This window comes from Phacochoerus africanus, chromosome 14 (assembly GCF_016906955.1).
Source record: "Phacochoerus africanus isolate WHEZ1 chromosome 14, ROS_Pafr_v1, whole genome shotgun sequence".
In the NCBI taxonomy this organism is placed as follows: Eukaryota; Metazoa; Chordata; class Mammalia; order Artiodactyla; family Suidae; genus Phacochoerus; species Phacochoerus africanus.
This window is the reverse complement of record NC_062557.1, coordinates 5,458,102-5,483,174: the sequence shown is the minus strand read 5'-3', so window position 1 is coordinate 5,483,174 and position 25,073 is coordinate 5,458,102. Positions and strand designations below refer to the sequence as shown.

Sequence of the window (25,073 nt, the reverse complement as noted above, 5' to 3'; positions counted from 1 at the left end):
CCACAAATGTTTATTGTGCACCTACTATGTGCCAGGCACTGTCCCAGGAACCTGGGAGAGCAGGGGCTGGGGTGGCCTGGCACTGTCCAAGCTGCGGCTCTTTCTCCCAGAAACAAGGCCTGCAGGGGGACAGAGTCCCAGGAGCCTCCTCCCTGAAGGCGGAAAGCCGTGTACATGGCAGGTGGGGAATGAGTGGGACTCCAGGGCTGGTGACTCCCCCGGAGCAAAACAGGGATGCAGAGAAGCAAGCGTCCCAGGAGCTGGGACAGCAGCAGGAGGAGGTCCCCGGCCCCCAGCATCACCTCCTCTTCAGCACAGATATGCAGGACTTCTTGAGGGGCCCGATCTGCAGATGGGCGTCCACACTCTCCAGGAAGAAGGCGGGCTTGAGCCTGCGTGTGAAGAGCCCGGCAAAGTGGCTGTCCAGGCGGCTCTGGAAGGGGTCAACGGGGGAGGCCGGGGTGCCAGTCCGGCGGGCCCGGGAGGCCTTCAGCCTCCGCAGAAGGCTCATCTTGCCGTCCTGCACGGCGTAGAAGGCCAGGGCTCGGTCGGCATATTCCAGGCAGATCCCGACGGTGGGCGAGAAAGGGTGGGGCAGGGCCGCCTCCAGCCCGTGGAACCAGACGGAGAAGCTGCGTCCGTTCCACTGCAGGCAGCAGGAGTGGGCATTGCGGCCGAGCCGGCCCCGGTCGTAGGGCTCCAGGGGGGAGAAGTCCTCGGCCATGACCCCCACGCTGACCCAGCCTTCAATGATCTCCACCTCCCAGTAGTAGGTGCCCCGGTCCAGGGCGCCCTCGCCCAGCACCTGCTCGCAGTGGGTGAAGCGGGTGGGTGACTCAGGGTAGTTGATGGGACATAGCACCCTTTTCACACCTTTGGTTCCAAACAGCTGCAGGAACTTGTCAGCCGTGTCGCTGTCCAGGTCCACGATGTAGGCAACTGCTCTCACCAACAGGAGAGGCGGGGCTCAGGTCCAAGGTCAGGTGGTACCGCTCCTCCCCTACGGGCCCGCCTCCCCAAACACAGCCCCTCTCGCCCCTCCTCTGCAACCAGCAAGGACGCAGGCCCCCTGGGGAGCATCCCCAGAGCGGACCTGGCTCACCCCATGAACACGGACGGCCCAGCCAAGGCCCAGCCCAGCAGCCTTGGGAGGGCTCGGTACTTACACTTGAGGAAGTAATCCCTGGGGGCCTCACTCTCCAGGCTGTTGGTGCTGTCGGGGTCCTGGGTCTCAGTCTCGGCTGCGGAAGAGGAGACAGTTGTGGGGGGGTCTCCCCAGCTGCCCGTGGTTCGGCTGCTGGGCAAAGCGACCCTCCTCTGAACCTGTAACTGACATCTTTCTCTTCCTCCTGCCTCCCAGCATCCCACGCCACCTGGGGACACGCACACACCCAAATATGGCCCCCTGTGTTCACATGCCTGCCTGGTCCTTGGGTTCTGGCTGCACTCCCCTCCCTCCCTGGGCTTCAGCCCTCCAGAAGCTAGAGGGTGGGCTAGGAGAGGCCCGCTCTCTCCCCTGGGCTGTGGCCACAGGGGCTGACTCGTGATTACAGGGTGGTGGCTCCAGCCACTGGCAGGATTTTGGGTCCCACCCTGTGCTAGGCACAGTTTCCATCCTCCACTGCTGGATGGGCACCAGGCCTGGGGGCCGTGTGGGGAGTCTGGGGAGGGGTGAGTCACTTGCGGGGGCACCCACCTTCCGTGCCTGGCTTCTGCAGCCCGTCCTCGTCACTGCCCAGCCCCTGCAGCTGCTCCCACTGGCTGGTGCAGGCCGAAGCCAGCACATCTCGCACCTTCCGGACGGCCTGGGATGACTTGGTGAAGCTGAGCTCCCTCGGGGGAGTGGGCCCAGGGCCGCACCCCTCCTCCAAGGCCAGCCTGAGTGCCAGGAGCTCCTGTACCAGACAAATGCCCATTAAGGCCCTGCTGGCTACAGCTCCTCCCAGTGGGGGTGAGACAGCTCTGCCAGGAGGCTGGCACGGCCTGGGGGACCAGGCAAACACTGCCTTCTCCTCCCTCCGCTTCTGCCCAACCCCTTCTGGGCCCTCTTTGGCTCACAGAGCTGCCCTCACCTGCAGGAAGCTGACCGAGTCGGCCTCGGGGACCCGACTGAGGTTGTGGCGGGCCTGGCTGAGACGGCTGCGCTGGTCCTCCTGGCGCCGCAGGTCGCCCTGGGAATGGCCCAGCATGGTGGCCTCCCCCTCGTCGATGAAGCCCAGCACCTCTGTCTGGAACCTCTGCAGGACGGCCGCGGCCTCGGCAAACAGCCGGCTCACCCTTTCTCGCTCTGCCACGGCTGCGCTCTGCACAAGACGACAGAGGGCAGCAATGAGGGCAAAGAACCCTGCTGTCTTGGCCATTCCTCCCAGACCCCTCCTTCCCACCCTGTCCTCTTGGGGGGACGAAGGCACCAGCCCGAGCCATCCTGGGTTTATGCCAGGTCTGGGGAGATGCTCGCGCTCACTGGGGCCGGGCAAGGCCCTGAGCGCGGGCGTCTTTGGTGTGGTCGGTGTACCGCAAGCGCACACTGCCAGGCGGGAGCTGGCTACGAGAGTGGCCGGGACAGGGGTTAGGACAGGATCTGACCTTGATGAGGGCCACGGTGCGCCGGGACTGTGCAATGCCGGCGCCCAGCTCATCCATGCGGTCCTCCACGGCGCTCAGGACTTTGGGCTGCTCAGCCTGCGGATGACATCCTTAAGGAGCACAGGGTCTGGCCGAGGTCACAGCCCTGCACTGGGGTCCCAGGTCTTATCAAGGGTGGTGGTGGGGGACCCAGGAGTGGTATCTGTGCCTAGGTGGGGCTGGGAGTGGCCGCGATGCCGTACAATACGCCAGGGGGTGCCTCAAGCCCAGGCAGGTGCCATTCCCAAATGCCAGAGGGGAGGGCAGGCAGGCTGGCTGTGGGGTGTCTGCCTCTCCTCTCTGACTTGTGAGCAAGTACAGGGCCATCCATGCTCCTCAATATCGCTCACATTCATTTGGGAGCTTCCCTAGGTGGGGACGAGGCAGAGACTGAGAGAGGACAGGTGGCTGCACAAGCTGGCATTCAGCTGTTCTGAGAATCCCTGTTCTCAAAGAGTTTGTGTCCCCAGTCCAGGCCTGAAAAATGGGGATTCCGGGCAAATCCCCTGGGTCTTATGAGTCACTGCTCCAGGCAGGAGAGACGGAAAATCCCAAGGCCAGAAGTGCCAAGACCCGGCTGAGGGCCAAAGGAAACTGGGGGCGGAGGTAACGAGCTGGACAGCGCCCACATGCTCTCACTGCGGGCCGCCAGGTCAGCTGGACAGAGGGGTCTGTGTGCCGGTGGGTTCGGCCCCTCCTCTGCAGCCCTCCTGTCGCCTGCCCCACCCACTGAAACCCTCACCGCAGCAGATCTGAGCTGGGACCGGCATGGGCACGAGCTCTCTGCTGCTTTAAACACCCCCCCCCCCGGGCCGCGCCCCAGCCTCGGGACCCCAGCCTGCTTTTCCCGTCCTTTTTGGGTTCACACTGGGACACTGGGTTCCTCCAACCCCCCCATTCTCATCCTGAGCGAAATGTCCCACAGCGATCAGATGACTGTCCAGGCTGGAAGGGACGGCAAAGGACGAAATTAAGACCCAGCCTGGGAAGGATGGGGGTGATGGGGCCTCGGCTCTCGAGGCGGGTCACCCGTCCCGGCCGCCTGCCCGCCCGCTGCAACCGCAACCCACCTCCTGGAGCGCGCGCTCCTGCTCCAGCGGCACAAGCTCGTGGCCTCGGTGCTCCTGGGCGGCGCAGGTCTCGCAAAGGCACACGCGTTCCGCGCGGCAGTAGCGCTCCAGCGGCCGCAGGTGGCGCGGGCACAGGCTCTCCTCCAGCCGGCGCAGCGGCGGCACCAGGCGATGTCCGCGCAGCGCGGGGCTGCGCTCGTGCGGGCCCAGATGTGCGGGACAGAAGGAGGCGAGGCAGGAGAGGCAGGAGAGCGCGGCGGGCAGGGCGGCACCCTCGGGGCACGCGTCGCAGCGCACCGGCTCTTCGCCCTCCGGCCACGGCTCGGGCGCGCTGGGCGCCGATGGCTCCGGAGCGCTGGGCGGCGAGCTGGGCGGCGCGCTGGGCGCCGCCGGCTCGGGCGCCAGGGCTGCGGCCAGGGTCGGCGCCGGGCCTGGGCCGGGCCCCGGGCCCGAGCCCTGACGGAGCTGCAGCAGCTCGGACAGCGTGTGGTTCTTGCGGAGCTGCAGGCCGTCGGGGAAAGGCTCCTGGCACAGCGGGCAGCGGGCCGTGCCTCCCGGCCCCCCGGCGCCCCCCGCGCCGCGGTGCGGCCAGAGCGCGCTCAGGCAGGCGAGACAGAAGTTGTGGCCGCAGGGCAGCGTCACTGGCTCCCGGAGCGGCTCCAAGCAGATGGGGCAGCTGAAGGGCCAGCTGCCGTCCATGGCTCCGCGGCCGCTGGGGCACCGCCTGGGCCGCTCCCGCCTGGGAGGGACCCAGACCGTCCGCGCCGCCGCCCCGCCCCCTGGACCGCAGCCAAGGGGCCCGCCCCCCGCTCGGCCCGCCCCCCGGCGCCGCGGGCCCGCCTGCCCGCCTGGGCACCCGCCCCAGCCCAGGCCGCGCTGGACGGCCTCTGGGTCTCGTCTGACCCCCGAGGGCCTCCTGGACCAAAGAGAGAGAGGGAAGAGGGCGGGACGGGGACGGGACACACTGAAAGCAGGAAAGGAGTTCACCCCTCCACGACCCCCCAAACTCCCCCACCCTGTGCCTGCCAGGGGTTCCTAAGGCGCTGGGCGACCCCCGCCCCCCACCCCGTGTCGCGCCTGCCCCTTGAGCTCCATCCAGACCCCTGGGCAGCACTGTTAGCAAAGTTGCTGAGCTGCTGACGGCAGAAGAAAAAAAAGAACTGCTGATGTGCGCATGTTTTTGCCCCTTAGAGACTCTATTTACCTCCGGAGGGGAACTTGCGCTCCTCCACAGCCGAAAGGGGAAGTTGGGGTCATCCTCCACGTCCCTCGTCTAATCATTCAGTTCCGGTCCCTCCCGTGGTGTGGTCCCTCCCGGGCTAGGGGTGTGGGTTCCCCAGTTGGAGGCTTTGCTGAGGCTCCTCCAACCATGCAGTTAAACCAGTGGGGTTTATTGTATTTAAATTACCTCAACGATGTTACGCTAAACCCAACAGAGTGGCAACAGAATAACTAAAGTAGCGCTGGTTGCAACCCAAAGTAGAAAACAAACACTCATGAGTTCCTGCTGATAATAAATAAATCACTGGATAAATAAATGAGGGAGAATAGACAAATTTCCCATTCAGAGGAATTCCAAACAGATTCTGTAAATACTCCAAGGTGGAGCAGGGCTTCCCAGTCCTTAAGTGCGGGCTGAGCATAGTGACTTCCTTCCAAAGGGAGCAGAAGGGTGACTTGACAGCGGCAAAACCTGGCCAAGACGACCTCAGCCAGTGGTCGCCGTCAACACCGACAGTGATCAGTCATGTCCGCAGTAGGCACCCTTGATGTGATATGAGCTTCCTCCCCCCAAACCCATAACCCCACTCTAATTACTAGTAAAACCTCAGACAAATCCCAGTGGAGAGACAGACTACACAGCCCTTGACCAGAACCCCTGGAAACTGTCAAGTTCATCAAAAACCAAACAACAAGAAACGTCTGGAGTACCTGTTGCAGCTCAGTCGGTTAAGAACCCAACTAGTATCCATGAGGATTCAGGTTCAATCCCTGGCCTGGCTCCATGGGTTAAGGATCAGGCATTGCCATGAGCTGCAGGGTAGGTCACAGATGTGGCTGGGATCCAGCATTGCTGTGGCTGTGGCACAGGCTCCAGCTGCAGCTCTGATCCAAGCCCTAGCCCAAGAAGGTCCACAGGCCGCAGGTGTGGCTGTAAAAAGGAAAAAACAGAAGGAAAAGGAAAAGAGGAAAGCCTGAAAACCTGTCACAGCCAAGCGAAGCCCGAGGACACAGGATAATTCAATGTAATGTGATTTCTGGGTGCTCCTAAAAGAGAAAAAGGATGATGGGGAAAACTAAGGAAATCTGAACAAATTATGGAATATCATTAATAAGAATGTATCAATATTGGCTCTTTAATTGTGACAAATATATCATAGTCATCATGAGGCGGACAAAAGGGGAAATTATCTTTGCAGCTTTTCAGTAAGTTTGTAACTGTTCTAAAATTAAAAGTTCATTGGAGTTCCCGTCGTGGCTCATCGGTTAACAAACCCGACTAGCATCCATGAGGAGGTGGCCTTGCTCCGTGGGTAAGGGTCCGGTGTTGCCATGAGCTGTGGTATAAGCTGAAGACAGGGCTCAGATCTTGCATTGCTGTGGCTGTGGTGTAGGCCGGCAGCTGTAGCTCTGATTAGACTCCTAGCCTGGGAACCTCCATATGCCGCGGGTGTGGCCCTAAAAAAACCCCAGAAAACAAAATATGAAGAAAACAAATATGTGATAAAGTTATATACATATTTCTTTAAGAACAAGTAAATAATAAGATCTCATGGAGACAAAAATTACTGTATGTTTGCAATTGTGATAAATGTAAAAATATTTAAAATTCTCTGTCACCTCTATAATGTGCTATGAAAAATCTATAATTTCTATTGGTAACAAGTGACAGGTATTTCCACTATCACTCTCCATTTATAATAGAAAGAAGTGCTAAATTTCAGTTAGGGGACAGTGAAAACAAGGAGGATTTCCCCCCTAAGAGCCCAGGTTAAAAATGTCTAATTTAGAAAGCTCGTACGCAGAGCCTCCTGGAAGGAGAGAAAAAAACTAGGATCCATTAAATATTAAACGGGAAGTGTGGAGCTCCCTGGCGGCCTAGTGATTAAAGGATCAGGTGTTGTCACTTCCGTGGCTCAGGTTACTGCGGTGATGCAGGTTCGATCCCTGGCCCAGGGACTTCTGTATGTCTACATGAAGGAAGTAGCATGTGAGCTGGGCCTGCACAGACTGCTAGGGCTCAGGCGCGCAGAAACTAGGGTGGGAAAAAACTTCTGGGCTGAAGAGTCGCAGAAGGAACCGGCCTGGGTGTGCCTTGTTTGGCAGGAAGGCGGGTAATGAGTTCCATACATTGGTTTCCACAAGGAGCACTTGATCTTGATCTTGATCTTGTCTGCCAAGACCCAGGAACAGTACAGAGACTCAGGCATCAGCGCCACCCTGCTCTGCGGCTCGGCAGCCAGGCTGCCTGGGCTTGCTGAGACCACAGACTCGCCTGGTTCTGGAGGGGAGGGCGGGGTGCCCCTCGGGTTTGGGGGTGCTCAGGCATAAGGTCCAGCCAGCCTTCTGCCCCCCACCCGGAATCTTGTTCAGGAGGATGCGCTCCCCCAGGAAAGCATAGAGAACTGATTTGTCAGGGAGGCAGCATTTGAATTTCTCATCTCCACTATCATGGCTTTAAAGTTACCCCGTTGGAGTTCTCGTCGTGGCGCAGTGGTTAACAAATCCGACTAGGAACCATGGGGATGTGGGTTCGATCCCTGGCCTCACTCAGTGGGTTAAGGATCTGGCATTGCCATGAGCTGTGGTGCAGGTCACAGACACGGCTCGGATCTGGTGTTGATGTGGCTGTGGTGTAGGCTGGTGGCTACAGCTCCGATTAGACCCCTAGCCTGGGAACCTCCATATGCCACAGGAGCGGCCCTAGAAAAGACAAAAAGACAAAAAAAGTAAATAAAAAAAAAGTTGCCTGATATATTCATGATTCTTGAAATAGCCTGGACCTTAAGGGGAAAGGGTGGCTGATGCTTTCGAGTGCTGCAGGAACCATGTGCCTGCCTGCATCTCACTCCACCCTTGTAAGGACTGTCATGATGGAGGGAAACGGAATTCTGACAGGTGACATCACTGGCCAGAGATCACATAACTCGTCTTGCAGAGCAGGCAGGGTTTAAACCTAGAAGGTGTGCCTGAAACTAATCCTAAACTTCATCAATGACTTGCTGGCTGCACCGTTACTTCCCCTCCCTGCCAAAGGGAAAAAATCCAACAGAAACAAAACAAACAAGCAAAAGTAGCCAAGCAAATGATAGCACTTAGGGAGCCAGGCCTAGCATTGCTTGGCTCTCTGGAGAAAAAAAAAAAAAAAGGAAACGGGATCCAAGCCACATCCCACAATAACACTTTTTTTGTCTTTTTGTCTTTTCCAGGGCCGCACCCATGGAATATGGAGGTTCCCAGGCTAGGGGTCTAATTGGAGCTGCAGCCACCAGCCTACACCACAGCCACAGCAACGCCAGATCCCAGCTGTATCTGTGACCTACACCACAGCTCATGGCAATGCCGGATCCTTAACCCACTGAGCAAGGCCAGGGATTGAACCCACAACCTCATGGTTCCAAGTCAGATTTGTTAACCACTGCGCCACGACGGGAACTCCCACAACAGCATTTCTTTATATGAACATACTTTAAAGCGTTTGTGGAATTCTGGTGTGGTACAATCAGATAGGTGGCATCTTGGGAGCACTGAGATGCAGGTTCGATTCCTGGCCTGGCACAGTGGATTAGGGGTCTGGTGTTGCCACAGCTGCAGCTTAGGTTGCAACTGTGGCTTGGATCTGATCTTTGGCCCAGCAACTGCCTATGCTGAGGGGTGGCCAAAAAAAAGTTTGTATTTATTTCAAAGTTATTTATTTATTTTTATGGCCCACCCTCGGCTCATGGAATTTCCCAGGCTGGGGACTGAATCTGAGTCAGAGCTGTGACCTATGTCACAGCCCTGGCAATGCTGGACACTTTAACCCACTGTGCTGGCTAGGGGATTGAACCTATGCCACCATAGCAACCCGAGCTGTTGCAGCTGCAATCACATTCTTGCCTTTTTTTTGGGGGGGGGGTGGCTGGACCTGCGGCCTATGGAAGTTCCCAGGCTAGTGGTCAAATTGGAGCTGCAGCCGCCAGCCTCCGCCACAGCCCACCAGATCCCTGATCCACTGAGTGAGGCCAGGTATCGAACCCACATCCTCATGGATACCAGTTGGATTCATTTGCACTGACTGAGCCAGGACGGTATCTCCTGCAGTCAGATTCTTAACTCGCCGTGCCACAGCAAAAACTCCCAAAGTAACATATTTAGAGTATTTAAAAAGTCAACAGTTTGGAGTTCCCATTGTGGCTCAGCGGTTAACAAATCTGACAAGCATCCTTGAGGATGTAGGTTCAATCCCTGGCCTCGCTCAGTGGGTTAAGGGTTAAGCTCATTGCCGTGAGCTGTGGTGTAGGTGCAGACACAGCCTGTATTCCCCATTGCTCTGGCTGTGGTGCAGGCTGGCAGCTACAGCTCCCATTCGACCCCTAGCCTGGGAACTTCCAGATGCCGCAGGTGTGACCCTAAAAAGCAAAAAATAAATAAAAAGTCAACAATTTAGTGAGGACTGTAACAAAAGACAGCAGTCCCGTGTCCCATCTCCTCCAGATTCTTGGTCCCACTGACAATCTGGTTCAACTCCTTTAACTGTCTCCTCTTGCACTTTACCTCCGTGTCTGCCTCTCAGCCTTGAACATCTGAATGTCCGTGCTATTTCTGGAGATTTTGATTCTTTATCGCTTCTCCCTTGTGTTGAACTCCCTGTGCTTTGCATCTGAGGTCTCCCTTTGCCTTTGTTGATTTTCTGCTTTATTTTTGAAGTGTGCCCTCTGGGAGCTTCCTGGGAGTGGATGCGGAAGTGTCAGCAAAAGCCTTTGTTCAGGCTTTGCTGTGATTGACAGTTGGGCTGGGTATGGAATTCTAAATGGAAGTCCTTCCCCTCTGTGTCAAAGGCCTGGTTCCATTGTCTGCTAGCTTCCAGCTCCAAGGTGCTTGAAGCCACACTTCCTACCTTCACCCCGCTGCTCCCTCCCATCCCTTCCTGTCTGGGAAAGAGCTGCCTCTTATTCTCTTTACCCCTCCCACCTCTGGCCTCCAATCCAAGTCCTTCCAACGCCACTGGCCCAAGGCCCCCATCTTGTAAAATCTCTCCTACTGGAGTTCCCATCGTGGTAGAGTGGAAATGAATCCAACTAGGAACGATGAGGTTGTGGGTTCGATCCCTGGCCTCGCTCAGTGGGTTGAAGATCCGGTGTTGCCGTGAGCTGTGGTGTAGGTTGTAGACATGGTTGGGATCCTGCATTGCTGTGGCTGAGGTGTAAGCCAGTGGCTACAGCTCTGATTCAACCCCTAGCCTGGGAACCTCCATACGCTGCCAGTGCGGCACTTAAATAAAAATAAATAAATAAACTCTCTCCTGTACTCCCCTGTTCTTGTTCTGTGTGCCCACCCTCCTGATTCTGCCTCACAGAAGCCCAGAAACCATGAGGAGGGGGGCAGAGAGGCTGGAAACACTCCTAAACTAATCAAATGTGTCCCCTCTACAAATGTGACACTCCAAAGTCAATGCTTCTTCTTCCCTCCAGACTGAGGCGCTTTTCCTGGGGAGAGTTCTGTCAGAATCAGGTAGATTGAGGGAATTAAGTGGTTTTTTTGTTTGTTTGTTTGTTTTTCCCACACCTGTTGCATGCAGAAGTTCCTGGGGCTAGGGACTGAACCTGACCCACATCAGTGAAAACACCAAATCCTTAACCACTAGGGCACCAGGGAACTCCTAGACCAAGTGAACTTAACCTGCAGTAGTTTTCCAGGGATTTGTCAATGCTTGCTCCCACACCTCCTTGAGGAGCCCGGCTCCGCAGCGCTCTATGAAAACAGCAGTGGTGTCATATGCGAACAAAGGCTAATAGTCACAATATAGAAACTCCCACAGAACAACATGTAGCTACAGTTTGGATTCAATCCCTGGACTGGGAAGTTCCACATGCTGTAGGTGCGGCCATAAAATTAACCTCTCCCCCCCAAAAAAACCCCCAAAACTTTTATTATGTGATACTGACAACTGAGTTTATAAAACACCTATGCACAGTGTAAAGTCGTAAAGCAAACACCCACAGAACCCAGATCAAGAAGTGGCACATTTCAAGTACGAAATTACTGCTCTGCTAGGACCCAGAACCCTCAGTTCCAGGAACACAAGCCCAAACATGTACCAGAATCTTCTCGGAAACATGTTCTGAATAGAAAAGAGCAAAATAAAAGGAGTTAGCACCATACTGGAACTACATGAACTACTGCACTTAACCCCACACCCTGGGCGGGGATTGGCAGGGGGGCGGGGGACGGAGGCCCAGGCTCTGCCAAGCTAACTTGGCTGCTGTGACAAGGGGGCAGAGGCGCCAGTTGGCTTGACTCAAGGTTTCCTCATTTTGGTCTTTCGCATAAAAATAACATCTTTAAGTGTTCACCGTTTCCCTGTTGGGTAATTCCTCTTTAGGGAATGAAGCTTCCGTCCATAGCTGTCATATGACCAAAGCTCCCAGCTCAAAAATTAGTTATCATGGCCGTATTTTTACAGCCCCAAATAAAACATTTTGAAGGTCCAGCAATGGGCAGATATACTCTGACAGACATTAGCATGGCCGTTTGTATCGTGGTCATTCAGGGGAAAAGGTTAACAATGAGAAAAATGCTTCTGTTACACAGAAAGTGCAGAAAACACAATTGCCTAAAGAATGCAGTCATGAGGACGTCCAAAGAGAAAAAGACAAAAATATACCAAAAATGTTAAGGGAGAAAAAAAAAAAAAAAAGATAAAGAACAAGAGCGAGAAGGTACAAATCAATTTTCTTGAGATTTCCTTTTGCCCCTGGGTCCACGCTGGCTGGGAGGGAGGTCAAGCTGGGGCTGACGCCTGGCTGGCTGGCTGGCCCATTACGGCTCCCCCGTAGGACCAGGAGCCTCAGGCACCGCCCCAGCTTCTGAGGTCCAGGCAGCTCCTGGAACTGCGCTCCCATTTTACTCGCTTCAGCTCCTGTCCCTTCAAAGAGGTGGCAAAGGGACCTCCAGTTTGGAGACTCCCCCACTCCACCCTGCTGGCTCTCTCTCCGAGTGGCCCGGCCTGGTCCTTAGCCAGTCTCCCAGCCAAGAACTGGTCCCATTTGAGCTGTGGCCTCAGGTTCCCAAGCCAGGGGCTGGGGTGGTTCTTGGGCACACAGGCATGGTGGCGCCTGGTCCCAACCCCGGGCTCCATCCCAGGCTTTCCTTAGCCGAGCCCTGCGGCCTCTTCCTGGAGCCCTGGAGGGGGCTTGGCTTCAGTCCGATGGCACAGAGTCAGGGTCCTGCCCTCGAGGAGCCAGAAAATGGGGTAGAGGGGCCGGGTGAAGATGGCGTGGAAGGTATGCAGGAGTTGGGTCTTGGGCTCCAGGCTGTAGAAGCTGAGGCAGCCAGAGGCCAGGTCCAAATCCATGCCCAGGAGCCGTCCTGACACCCCTGGGAGGCGCTGGGCCTCCCCGTTGTGCCAGGCCTGGGTGCGGTCCTCCTGAATGCAGAGCCCCCAGGAGGTGGGCCCGCGGCCGATGTTGTCTGTGTGGGGACCCAGCTTGCGCCTTTTCAGTTCCGGGTAGGCGACACCCAGGGTCACTGAGTGGCTGGACGCACGCACCTCCCAGTAGTGCCGGCCGGCCTGGAAGCTCTGGGCACACTGCACCTGCCAGAGCTCGAAGCTGTCTGGCCTGTCTGGGCCCTGGGGCTTGCGACAGTGCTTTACCTGCTGGTCCTGCCGAGACAGGTAGAGGTGGCGGTTGGCACTGATAGGGTCAAAGGTCAGGTTGCGATAATCTGTTGGGCAGAGAGGGATGGAAGGTGAGCAGGCAAGGCTGCCAGGGCACGGCCCCCAGCCTGTCCCCAGATGGGAGAGACAGCAACTGAAGCCAGCCGAGTGAACATGCCCCCGCCCCCCCCATCCTGGGGGCAACCTCTGACCTGGAACCTTCTATCGATCTCATCCCACAGATGAGAAAACCGAGGGTCAGAAAGGTGACCTAACGTGGTAGTAGGTGGAAGAGTCGGAACTGAGCCCAGGTTCCTGGGCCCAGGGTCTCCGTAAACGCCAAAGTGGCTCCACGTGCCACAGGGGTACAGGGGGCGGGGCCAGACCTCCTGAATGTAACACTCATGGCACATGCCACATGCACACCTCCTGAATGGAACACTCATGGCACATGCCACATGCACATGCCACATGCACAGGCTCCCCCGACCCACCCATGTGCATGCACAAGGCACTCACACCCACAGGCTCACACAGGCACCCATGTGTGTGCGCAGGGCCTTCTTACTCTGCCAGAGCTTCCTCCGCAGTGGACAAAGCGGGCTCAGGACTGGTGCCAGGGGACCTGGGGCCTCTAGGGGGCAAAACCGCGTTTTAGATCAGTGTTTTGGAGGGGAGCTCATGGGGGGCTGGCCCTGACCCATCCTCCAACCCCGGTGGGAGGGACAGTTGGGCACCCAGGGGTCGGGAGCCATTGGGGGTCACCTTACCCATGGAGTCAAAGGCAGCAGCCTCGGCTGGCACTACGGGGGGGCTCCCCGCTTCTAGGAGGAGGCCACACAGCTGGCTCAGTGACTCTTTCAGGCCTCCAAACTGATCTTCGTTCCACTGCGGGAGAGTCAGTGGCCCCAGAGGCCCTGGGGGCGCCAGGAGCCGTGATTCCTGCGCCCCGGGGACGGCTGTAGTAAGCCCAGGCAGGAGGGGCAGGCTCACCGGCCTCCCACCCTGCCACCCCGAGGCCTGGTACCTGGAGGAAGGTGCAGTCATCTGACTGCTCCAGGAGGTCGTGAATCCTGTGATCACAGTGAGTCAAGGCCTCCAGGTGGCCCTGCAGTCGCTGTTCCTCATCCCGGGCCTGTTCCAGCGCCTGAGTCTTGGCCGCCTCGATGTTCTTCAGAGCCAAGGCCCGCTGCATCTCCAGGGCCTGCAGCAGACGGCTGAACTTGCCAGAGACCATGGATGCCAGGGTGCAGGCTGAGCTCTGGATGGGCACAGGAGGAGTAGAGGGCAGCCAGGCCCGCACTGCCCACTGAGCTGCAGAGCAGGGGTGTAGGGGGCTGAGGTCCCTGAAATATCTCCCTGCCCACCTTCAGCCTTTCATTTCTTGCTGCCAGGAAGCATTTTCTCTCTTTTTTTTCTTTTTAGGGCTGTACTCGCAGCATATGGAAGTTCCCAGGCTAGGGGTAGAATCGGAGCTGTACCTGCTGGCCTACGCCACAGCCACAGCCACGCCAGATCCGAGCCGCATCTGCAACCTACACCACAGCTCATGGCAACGCCAGATCTTTAACCCACTGAGCGAGGCCAGGGATAGAACCCGAATACTCTTGGCTATTAGTCAGGTTCATTAGCATTGAGCCACAACGGGAACTCTTTTTTCTTTTTCCTTCTTTTTAAGGGTGCACCTGTGGCATATGATAGCTCCTGGGCTTGGGGTTGAATAGGAGCTACAGCTGCCAGCCTACACCACAGCCATGGCAACACCGGATCCTTAACACACTGAGTGAGGCCAGGGATTGAACCCGCGTCTTCATGGAGACTATGTTGGGTTATTAAACCTCTGAGCCACGATGGGGACTCCAGGAAGCATTTTCAAGGTAGCTCATACCCAGGGACCAGCTGGCAGCTGCCTGAAGGATGGAGCTGGAGGACAGGATGGGGTGGAGCAGACAGGCCTTGTACCTGGACCTGGATGCTTCGCTGCTGCAGCTCCCGTAGTTGGCTCTCAGCCTCGGTAGCCTGCTTCTGGGTGACCTCCAGTGTAGCTCTCAGCTGGGCCTGTGGTGCCCACGGGGGCCGGGGGGGGGGGGAGTGAGTGACAAGAGGGGGTCAGGATTGTGAAGTCCCTTCTCAGCCAGTCAACAAACGCCTGCAGAGGCTGGGCATCCCCCCCCTCGCCCCCTTCCAGGTGGGGCCAGCACACAGAGCATCCGCCTCAGTCAGAGTCCCAGGGAGGCCTGGACAAAGCCCCTCCCCCACCTAGAGCAAGTGGGGCGCCGGTGGAGCGCACCCCCCCCCCCCGCCCCGAAAGTAAATGCAGGGAAGGGGTGGAGACCCAAAGCACCAAAGCTGTCTGACAGGTGGCAGTGCGGTGCATGTACAAGGGAGAAGGAGGAGGGCACCCCTATTTCATTGTGGCCTGTCTGGTCCCCTGAGGATCCAAACACTGTAGTCTCAGGAGTGCAGGGCTGACCACTCGCTAGAACTATGTTCCCTGCATCTGGTCAAGAAACTGTCTTGCTTTTTCTCATCCCAGCACCACTTTGAAGAACTGAGAGTATCCACGCTTCACGGATGAGGAATGGGTTAGAGAATTTTATAATTTGGCCAAAGTCACCAGATCTGATCTTCCTAAATTCCACTCTTGTGCCTCTGCCCAGGCCCCACTACCTCCAGCACCAGAAAACATGCTGAGAGTAGGAAGCCAAAGGGTGACTTTCTGGTTCACCCTGCCCCTCCCCAAAGGGCGGGCATCAGTCCTCTCACCCCCTAAAAATCGCTTCTCCCTCTGGCCCAATTCTAGCTCCTGCAGGGCACCTGCCTCGGGGGTAGTGGCTGTTCCTCTACCTGCTGGCCTCGGCTGCAAACCTTCATGCGACTGCAGGGCACGGTCTTCAGCCCCACGAACAACCACTTGTCCTGACTCCCTGCGCCCTCGGCGGCCACGGGGATGAGCCTCCAACACTCCGGCTCTGGGCTCCTAGACTTCCTCACGTCCACCCCCTCCGTCCCAGCCACTCCTGTAACCTCACCTGGACTTGTCACCAGATAGGAAATCTCTATCCCAAGCGTCTGTTTTCTGACTCCCGCCTCCTTTCGCCTGGGAATAAGATGCTGTCCCTGCACCCCACCCCCCCTCGCCCCGGCCGGGCGCAGAGAGCAGGTAGGGGTCCCCGGCGCGTCACCTCGCGCTCTCGGCGCTCGGCGTCCAGCAGCACTCGCTCGTGGAGGCGACACGCGCGCACGGTGCACGCGCTGCACACGCAGAGGCCCTCGGTGCGGCAGAAGAGCTCGAGCGGCCGCCCGTGCCGGGGGCAGCGCGCGCCGGAGTCGGGGCCGGGGCCGGGGCCAGGGCCGGGGCCGGGGTCGGGGTCGGGGCCCGGGCCGGGACCGGGCGCGGGCCGGGCGCGCAGCTCCTCCACCACGCCGCTGAGAGCCACGTTGCGGCGCGGCTCGGCGCCGGCGGGAAAGGGCTCCCGGCACTCGGGGCACGCTTTCTCGTTGCGGCCCCACCAGTCCTGGATGCAGCCCCTGCAGAAGTTGTGGCCGCAGAGCAGCGTCACAGGCACCTGGTAGAGCCCCAGGCAGATGGCGCAGGTCAGCCTGTCCTCCAGCCGCTGCGCGGCCATGGCGGCGGCGCGCGGGCCCAGCGCCGGGCCTCTTAAAGGGACCGCGGGCGGCAGCGGCGGGCGGGCGGGGCTCGGACGCGCCGGGGAGAGGAAGGTGACAGCACTTCCGCGCCGGCCAGCGCCGGCCCGCCGCCCTGCGCCAGCGGCTCTGAACGCGGCCCCCCCGTTCTGGCGCTCGACCCCTATGGGCGCCGAGTCGCCCTTTCCTGCCGCCTGCCACCCCAGGCTGGGAGTTGGGGGTCCAGCTCTCCCAGCTCCACCCTAGGACCTCCATCCTGCTTCCCTAGACCTTTGTCCAACAGTTCCTGTGCAGGGAATCCGGCCCCAGGCTCTGGCGACTGGAGCCTTGGGAAATCTGTCCTGCCTCTGGGCCTCCTTGTGGCTGAGGATCACCACGGAACCTCTTCTGAGCGCCTCAGCTGAAAATCTAATACAAATAATACAGCAGGTTACCTATCTCCCAGGTGTTCTGGCGATGACGTGGGACAGGCCAGCACGTGGGAGTGCTCGGCAATAGGAGCTTTCGGGGCAAACAACCAGTGCTCGTTTAATGCCCTCTCCTGACCCTAGGGCTCGGCTGTGCTTTTTCTTTGAGCTGAGTTTCAGATACTTGCCAGATTGGGATGTCTTCTTTCCCTAGGTTATGCCTAATTTTGGTTCTTTTAAACAGTGAGGTGAAATTCTTCTGGTTACCAAGAGACAGCAGAAAACAGTGGTTTCCTCCTAGCCCCTTTAATGGAAATGCAAAGCAATCCTTTTCAACTGCACTTGGAAACCTTGCTAGGAGTCAGCCCTCTGCTGGGGGGTTCCTTGTTTGCAGGTCCAAGCTGTCCTGGAAACTGATTCTTCAGAGAGGCGGTTCTCCTGCAGCTGAGCAGGAGGCGTCAGTCCTGACTAGTGGACTGACCCACTGGCCCGGGGGTGCAGTGTGTGTTGGGCCAAGGCGAGTTGGAGGGAGATTAACTCTCCTTTCTTTCTAACGGAGCTGGCCTGATTTTTTTTGAACTTTTTTGTTCGTTTGTTTTTGCTTTTTAGAGCTGCACCAGCAGCATATGGAAACTCCCAGACTAGGGGTTGAATCAGAGCTGCAGCTGCTGGCCTACACCACAGCCACAGCAACACGGGATCCAAGCTACATCAGCAAACCACACCACCACTCACGGCAACACTGGATCCTTAATCCACCGAGCGAGGTTAGGGATCAAACGGGAGTCCTCATGGATACTTGTCAGGTTAGTTACCATTGAGCCACGACGGGAGCACCAAGCTGGCCTGATTTTGAGGCAGGACTCCTCTCACTGCCACGCAGCAAGTATATTATGACCCCTGTGTCATAATATGTGAAGTTTTTCTTTCTGGAAAAGGTGCACTGATCCTCTTGACTAGCTACTAGGCAGTCTTGCCCTTTAGAGAGAAAATTCCTCTAGCCAGCCAGCAAGGTCACAGGGGCTTTCTGGGCCTTGAGCAGGGGGTGTGCCCAGAGAGCTCTCATACCTGCCTTTGCCCCCCACCTGACAAGGCTTCTTATTCAAAACACCTGGAGGCCAGAAGCCTGGGCCCACTGCCTGCTTCTCCTCCGTACCCATCTTCAGCCCCTGGATCACAGGGCCTCTGACACCCTCAGGAAGCAAAGTTGAAGGGTCACCACTGCGGGTGGGAGGCAGCCCCCTTCTGGTCCATAAAGCAAGAGTTCCACCAGGGGGCGCTCTGACAGCTCCACAAATACAGACCCAGACCTGCTACCGCAAAAATCTTTATTCATAGCCTTCAGGACACCTCCTTACCAAGCCCGCCCAGCCTTCTTCACTCCAAGTTCTGGGCCTGCTGAGAGGGCGGCAGAGGGGCTGCCTCCGGCAGGGCTGGGAACCCCAATGCCTGGCCCCTTGGCGCCCGTATCTCGTTTCTCTACTGCTCCTGCCTGCAGAGCCTGACAGGGTGGCCCAAGAGGCCCAGCCTACTCTCTGAGGTGGGTGGCACTCTGGCCTGTCAGTAGATGCCATAGGTGGGTTCGTGACTGTCTCTGTACCGGTCCAGGTAGCGCAGGGGCTGCCGGTGGGGGAAGCGCTTCTGCTTAGGGTGATAAGGGGGCGGCCGCACAAACTCAAAGACGGGCTCTCGCATGTCTGCAAGAAGAGTGGAGGGGCATGTGTGAGGACTGCTGCTGGCCGGAGTCTCTCTCTTGTCCCCTAGGTGGGACTGCCCAGGCGGGGATACCCAGCCAGCCCACCCCAGGAGTGGCCTGGCTGCTGGTGGCCTTCTCCTGACAGGCGCTTCTGGCCGGTCAGAGGTCTGTGAGCCCAGAGCCCCCCTCCCCGACTCAGCCCGCCCTTACCCAGGAGCTGGTGGAAGACGCGGGTGACAGAGTCATCCCAGCGGCACTGGAAGAAGGCCAGGCCAGCTGGAGTCATGGCATCTTGGTGCTTCTTGTAGAAATCGAAAGTGTGGAAGGTCCGCTGGGCAAGCTGGTAGCTAGAGAAAGTGGGAAGCATGAGAGAGGGGAAGGGGGCAGCAGAGCCCGCCCCTGCTTCTGGCCCAAAGGCGATGCCAGAAGCCCCCCAGGGTCTGCCCAGCACAACCAGCCTACTGCCCGCTTCCAGGCCCAAGTTAGCAGAGAGGAGAAACGAGCGAGACCCACTGCTGCTGCGAAGCTGGCCCGAGGCCTGGAGGGAGACTGGGGGTGTGGGGGTGCAGATTACCAGGGTGAGGGCCGGGTGTCCCCAGAGAAGTCGATTCGTTTGTCCTGCTTGAAGAGCAGGAAGGCAAAGCGGTGGAAACCAGAGCCTCGGGCAGGGAAGGGAGCGAGGTAGGGACACGTCTCCTGTCCTTCAGTCACCCTGTTGCCCGGGATGTTGGTTCTGGTGGGAGGAAAAGCACCTGTTAATTGCCACTCGCAGGAGGTGGCAGCAAGGACACCCCCACCCATTGCTCCCTAGAGACTGGACGTCGGACACTTGACTCGCCAGGGAGGACAGACCCTAAGACGACCTCTACCGTACAGTCAAGACGCAAGTAGGGCTCTGGAAGCCTCGGGAGGCCCGCGAGCTTGTGGAGGGAGCAGATGGGGCGCAGAGGCTGAGGACAAGGCCCCAGGTTCTGGCAGGATGAGAGCAAGGACAAGCCATTTACTGGCTCTGGGAGCCGGTCGGGCCTCCACGGCCGGTCAGGCAGGTGGGATGCTTCTCTCTCTGTTTCCCAAAGACTCTGGGTTTCTCAGGAGCGTTTGCCCGGCCTGGTACCAGGAGGGCCGCTGCAGTACCCGCCCCAGGGACCACTCCTCTGGGTCCTGTGGCAGAGGTTGGTAACTTCAGTTGAATGAAAAAGCCTCACCTCTGCCCCTTGGCCTGGGCTCAGAAGCAAAGGCCACCAAGAAAACAAGAGACAGCCCAATGTGGGCATGTCACAAGTGCCAGAGGCCACAAGGCCTCTTTTCTCAGTTGACTGTCACAGAGCCCCTGAGGGTGGCTGAGGCACCTGGTGGCATCCTCCTGGTCTTACAGGTGAGCAAGGGTTGAGGGAGACCAGCCTGTGGCAGCCGCCTGGGCCCACTGCCTGCTCTTCCTTCTGCACCTGTCATCAGCCCCTGGATCCCAGGGACCTACCCCTCAGGAAGCAGAGCTGAGGAAGCACCTTCGGGGATGGGAGGTTAATCCCAAATCCCATGGTCAATCCTGAAATTCAGGTGTGGCTCCATCTAGGATGCCAGGACCTCCCGGAAGGCTTCCTGCCCACCCCACCCCAGGTACTCACACCAGCCAGTGGACATACTCGGCATCCGGTTCCAGCAGGTGTCCATCTGCGCACAAACACACCCCACTGACTGCAGGCACTGCTGCCCCTGCCCCCACCTCCCTTGGAATAAGCTGGGCCAGAGCTTCCCGCCTGGCTCCTCCCCCAGCTCCCCAGCGCCCTGGCTCTTGCTAGTGAGGGAGACAAGAGTGCCAGTGAGCCCCAGGCACCTACCCAAGTTGGTGAGCAACAGGGTCCACAGGGAGCCCTCGTCTGCCTCATAGGTCACCTCCGGGGCCTGGGCAGCCTGGTGGGGAGACAACGAGGGGGCTGTCACCCGCGTCAGGTACAGGCCTGTTCTAAACAGGCCTGCGTTCTGGAGGGCAGGGTCCTGAGGGAGCCTTGGAGAAAGGAAACCCCATTCTGAATTAAAGGCCCTTGGAGTTCCCGTCATGGCGCAGTGGTTAACGAACGCGACTAGGAACCATGAGGTTGTGGGTTCGATCCCTAGCCTTGCTCAGTGGGTTAAGGATCTGGCGTTGCTCTGGCTGTGGTGTAGGCTGCAGACGCAGCTCAGATCCTGTGTTGCTGTGGCTGTGGTGTAGGCCAGCGGCTACAGCTCCAATTTGACCCCTAGCCTAGGAATCTCCATATGCTGCGGCAGCGGCCCAAAAAATGGCAAAAAGAAAAAAAAAAAAAGAATTAAATGCCCTTGACAATCCCTCCAAAGGCAGATGGGCAAAGAGAGACTTAAAGAAAGAATCCTACAGAGTTGCCTATGCAGAGATCTGAACCACAGGAGGCCTGTGTGTCAGTGGCCAGGGGCTAAGAGGGCGCACTCTGAAGACGGGGCCAGTCACGGGAGTAGGTCAACATGGAGCTTCTTTTTCTTTCATTATATTTTTAAAGAAAATTTTAATTTTTTTGCTTTTCAGGACTGTATCTGTAGCACATGGACGTTCCCAGAATACGGTTGAACTGGAGCTGCAGCTGCCAGCCTACACCACAGCCACAACAACACCAGATCCGAGCTGCATCTGCGACCTACACCACAGTTCACGGCAGCGCTGGATCCTTAACCTGCTGAGTGAGGCCAGGGATCGAACCTGCATCCTCATGGGTTCTTAACTTGCTGAGCCACAACGAGAACTCCTTTCTTTCATTTTATATCCTCTTTTCTTTTTCAGGGCCACACCCAGGGCATACGGAGGTTCCCAGGCTAGGGGTCAAAACGAAGTTGCAGCTGCTGGTCTACACCACAGCCACAGCAACACTGTGGGGTCCAAGCCGCATCTGTGACTTACACCAGAGCTCACGGCAACGCCGGATCCGCAACCCACTGAGCAAGAAAAGGGATGGAACATGTGTCCTCAAGGATACTAGTTGAGTTTGTACCTCTGAGCCATGATGGGAAGTCCTATATTCCCTTCTTTGTAATTATTGTATGATGTTGTTTTTTTACCAGGAGATCAAAAAGAGGAGACAGAGGAGTTCCCGTCGTGGTGCAGCGGAAACAAATCTGACTAGGAACCATGAGGTTGCGGGTTCGATCCCTGGCCTCGCTCAGTGGGTTGATGATCCACCGTTGCCATGAGCTGTGGTGTAGGGATGGCTGTGCCTGTGGCGAGGCTGGCAGCTGTAGCTGATTCAACCCCTAGCCTGGAAACCTCTACATGCTTTGGGTGCAGCCCTAAAAGACAAAAAAAAAGAGGAGACAGAGAACAAAAAAGCCCCAGATCAGCCCACACAGATGCCATGCTTGTGCCCTTAACCACCACAAACACTGCCTCTATAAATGCTTCCATAACGGAGTTGCCTGTGGGCCCGTGGTGGGATGTGTCTGTGCACACAGGGCAGGGAGGGGGGCACGGGCCAGCAGTTACCTCTGTCGGAGTGACCTCGTTGCCATGATACACAGGCATCAAGTCGTCCTCACCTACGGCGTAGGCCACATGCAGGGGGACTCGGGGCACGAAGGTGGCACCGTGGAACAGGTCTCGATAGAGGCCGCAGTACTCGGCCAGACGCTGCTTGTGGTAGGGGCCACAGGTCCTCTCCCACTCGGCCCGCACGGCCTCCAGTGGGATGCGGGCTGGAAGGAATGGCGCCAGTTGGGATGCAGGGTGGGGGCGGGGACACACCCAGGGCCCTCTCCCTGGGAAGCCTTACCTGTTTGGAGGCGAGCAGCTCGCTCCTCCTCCACGTTGGCCCGCAGCTCCCGGAGGGCCTGTTTCCGCTCTAACAGCTGTTGGGTCCGAGAGACCTTGGGTGGAGGCAGCCCGATGTCCATCCTGTCTTTGGGACCTGGGGAGAGAAGATGGGTTGGAGAAAGTGGGATCAGAGTGGCACTATTCATGGTAGCCAAGACAGGGAAACAACCTAAATGGCCACTGACAAATGAATGGATTAAGACATGGTACATGTGTACAACGGAATACTACTCAGCCAGAAAAAGGAATGAAACAATGCCATTCGCAGCAATATGTACGCAACTAGAGATTCTCATAAAGGAAGTAAATCAGAGAGAGAAACAAATATCACAGGATATCACTTATATACGGAATTTAAAATAGGGTACAAATGCACCTATCTACAAAACAGAAAGACAGACATAAAGAACACACTTGTGGGAGTTCCCATCGTGGCTCAGTGGAAATGAATCTGACTAGTATCCCAAACTAGGATGCGGGTTTGATCCCTGGCCTCGCTCAGTGGACTAAGGATCCGGCACTGATGTGGCTGTGGCGTAGGCCGGCGGCTATAGCTCTGATTCGAGCCCTAGCCTGGGAACTTCCATTCGCCATGGGTGCGGCCCTAAAAAGAAAATAAAAAGAACAGACTTGTGGTTGCCAAGGGGGTGGGGGTAAGGAATGGGAGGAACTGGGAGTCTGGGGTTAGCAGATGCAAAGCATTACATTGCGAATGGATAAACAAGAAGGTCTGGCTAGATCATGATGGAAAAGCATATAAAAAACAAATGCAGGAGTTCCTGTTGTGGCTCAGTGGGTTAAGAACCTGACTAGTATCCTTGTGGATGGGGGTTCAATACCCTTGCTCAGTGGGTTAAGGATCCGGCATTACCATGAGCTGTGGTGTAGGTCGTAGACATGGCTTGCATCTGATGTTGCTGTGGCTGTGGTGTAGGCCGGCAGCTGTAGCTCCAATTGAACCCCTAGCTTGGGACCCTCCATATGCTGTGGGTGCGGCCCTAAAAAGCAAAAAAAAAAAAAAACCCAAAATAATCAAATTCTGAATCAGCAAGTGAGCATGGGGCTTGAGACTCTGCATTTCTCGCAAGCTCCCAGGTACTGCCCATGCTGCTGGTCTCAGAACACACTCTGAATAACGAGGCCCTAGAAAACTTTCAATCCAACACGTTTTCCCATTTACATTAGACAAAGACAATAAGAAACATACATTGAACTCTCAACAAGAATGATGTTAGTTTAGGAATTCCAATGAACTGCTTCCTTTCATCCTCACAGCAATTTTGTGACACACAGTCATATAGATATATAGATATATGTTTTTTGATTTTAAGGCCAAACCAGCGGCATATGGAAGTTCCTGAATCAGGGACTGAATCCCAGCCAACAGCTGGAGCCTTTAACCCACTGCGACCAGGGATCGAATCTGTCCTTCGGCAGCAACCTGAGCAGCTGCTGTCGGATTCTTAACCCACTGCACCACGGCGGGAACTCCAACATAATCATTCATTTTATTAAAATTGTAAACTGAGGAAATTCAGCCTCAGGAAAGTCACTCCCAAGAGGTTGATTTGTGTTTAACAACTTTGTAGATTCCATGTGTGTGCCCTTAACCACCATTAAAACTCCATCCATAAATGCCTAGCTTTTTTTTTTCAGTAGGACTGAATCCAGGGCACATGCGAGTTCCCAGGCTAGGGGTCTAGTCAGAGCAACAGCTGCCGGCCTACACCACAGCCACAGCAAGAGAGATCCGAGCCGCATCTGCAGCCTACACCACAGCTCACAGCAACACCAGATCGATCCTTAACCCATTGAGCGAGGCCAGGGATGGAACCCGCGTCTTCATGGACACTAGTCGGGTTCGTTACCCCTGGGCCACAAGGGGAACTCCCATAAATGCCTTCTAAGAGGATGCACTTACTAAGTGTAGGTCCCTCAAAGGCAGGGATCCTGGGTCACTTTGCCCAGGGCTTTTAGTTTAATTCAGCAAAGTACTGCACACCTACGTGCCAAGCACTGTGCGCGTGCAAGATCCATGGCGGTCAAGTGTGGCCGGGACTACACGAAGAGTGCACAGAAGGGCACTCTAATCTGGAATGGGTGGGGGGGGTGAGGGGGCTGCTCAGGAAAGCATTTTAGGAGTAGAAATATCTAAGAGGAACTCTCACATTCTGACGGAAGGGAATTTTCCAGATACAAGGACCAAAGGGTGTGAAAATCCTGGAGGGACTAAACCACCCCAGTGCGGACGGGAACGCGAGCAGACCCCCTCCCCCGAGTCCCCGGGAAGCGGGGTCACAGCCCAGCTCCTCCCCTCACCTGACTCCTCCCCGAAATGCTCCCGGTAGGTCCGCCACCAGTGCGGCTTCCGCGCCTCCTGCTCCGCCCGGCGCCGGTAGCGGTCGAAGCTGCGGTACTTCTTCAGTCGCTCTAGGTCGCTCACATCGATGTCCTCGTTGGGCATCGGCCCCAGCGGAGCGGCCCGGCGGCTCAGGGAGGCTGCGGACAGAGAGCGGGACGTCAGGCAGGCTCCGGGCCGGCCTCACGGAGGCGGGAGGCGAACGCGGGCTCAAGCCCCAGGGTTCAGCTCTTCGGGGACCTGCAAGAGCCCTCACCTGAGGTGCTGAAGCCCCGCCACCGCCGACTTGCGCACAGCGCGGCTCGCCACCAGGGCGCCGCCATCTTCCCTCAGGCCGGCGCCGCCGCCGCCGCCGCCGCCGCCCGCAGGACCCCGCAGAGGTGGCCGGAGCCGCGCCTGAGCGCACGGCGCAGGCCCCGCCCCGAGCCCTAAAGCCACGCCCCGAGCCCTAAAGCCACGCCCCCACGCAAGCCCTACGACCTTCCCGGAATCCACGAGCTGCTGCCTCCAGGCCAGAGTTGGCCGTCGCCCAGGGCGGGCGGCCTCCGGAAGTGCCCGGTGGGCGGCGGGGCGGAGCTGCGGGCGGTTTGGGCC

General features: G+C 57.4%; 3 protein-coding genes across 4 annotated transcripts; all 3 read right to left on the bottom strand.

Moving 5' to 3' along the window:
- On the bottom strand, positions 1-4,469 carry TRIM47 (tripartite motif containing 47). Its single transcript, XM_047758115.1, has 6 exons — positions 3,696-4,469; positions 2,587-2,682; positions 2,073-2,303; positions 1,697-1,895; positions 1,167-1,241; positions 1-939 (listed from the first exon to the last, which is right to left on the bottom strand). The coding sequence occupies exons 1-6, from the start codon at positions 4,392-4,394 to the stop codon at positions 299-301; spliced, it is 1,941 nt and encodes a 646-aa protein (XP_047614071.1). The 5' UTR covers positions 4,395-4,469; the 3' UTR covers positions 1-298.
- A 6,364-nt stretch (positions 4,470-10,833) lies between these two features.
- TRIM65 (tripartite motif containing 65) lies at positions 10,834-16,231 on the bottom strand. 2 transcript variants are annotated; one of them, XM_047757975.1, is made up of 6 exons: positions 15,741-16,228; positions 14,518-14,613; positions 13,583-13,816; positions 13,326-13,497; positions 13,124-13,189; positions 10,834-12,623 (listed from the first exon to the last, which is right to left on the bottom strand). In XM_047757975.1, exons 1-6 carry the CDS (start codon positions 16,182-16,184, stop codon positions 12,049-12,051), a joined length of 1,587 nt encoding a protein of 528 aa, XP_047613931.1. In that variant the 5' UTR covers positions 16,185-16,228; the 3' UTR covers positions 10,834-12,048. The 2 variants fall into 2 exon arrangements, with proteins under 2 accessions (XP_047613931.1, XP_047613932.1); XM_047757976.1 differs by lacking the exon at positions 13,124-13,189 and having other exon boundaries at positions 15,741-16,231.
- A 1,693-nt stretch (positions 16,232-17,924) lies between these two features.
- Positions 17,925-24,847, bottom strand: MRPL38 (mitochondrial ribosomal protein L38). The gene is made up of 9 exons (XM_047758162.1): positions 24,736-24,847; positions 24,440-24,619; positions 22,080-22,214; positions 21,794-22,002; positions 20,145-20,217; positions 19,932-19,977; positions 18,881-19,039; positions 18,517-18,653; positions 17,925-18,307 (listed from the first exon to the last, which is right to left on the bottom strand). The coding sequence occupies exons 1-9, from the start codon at positions 24,800-24,802 to the stop codon at positions 18,171-18,173; spliced, it is 1,143 nt and encodes a 380-aa protein (XP_047614118.1). The 5' UTR covers positions 24,803-24,847; the 3' UTR covers positions 17,925-18,170.
- Between the last annotated feature and the right edge of the window lie 226 nt (positions 24,848-25,073).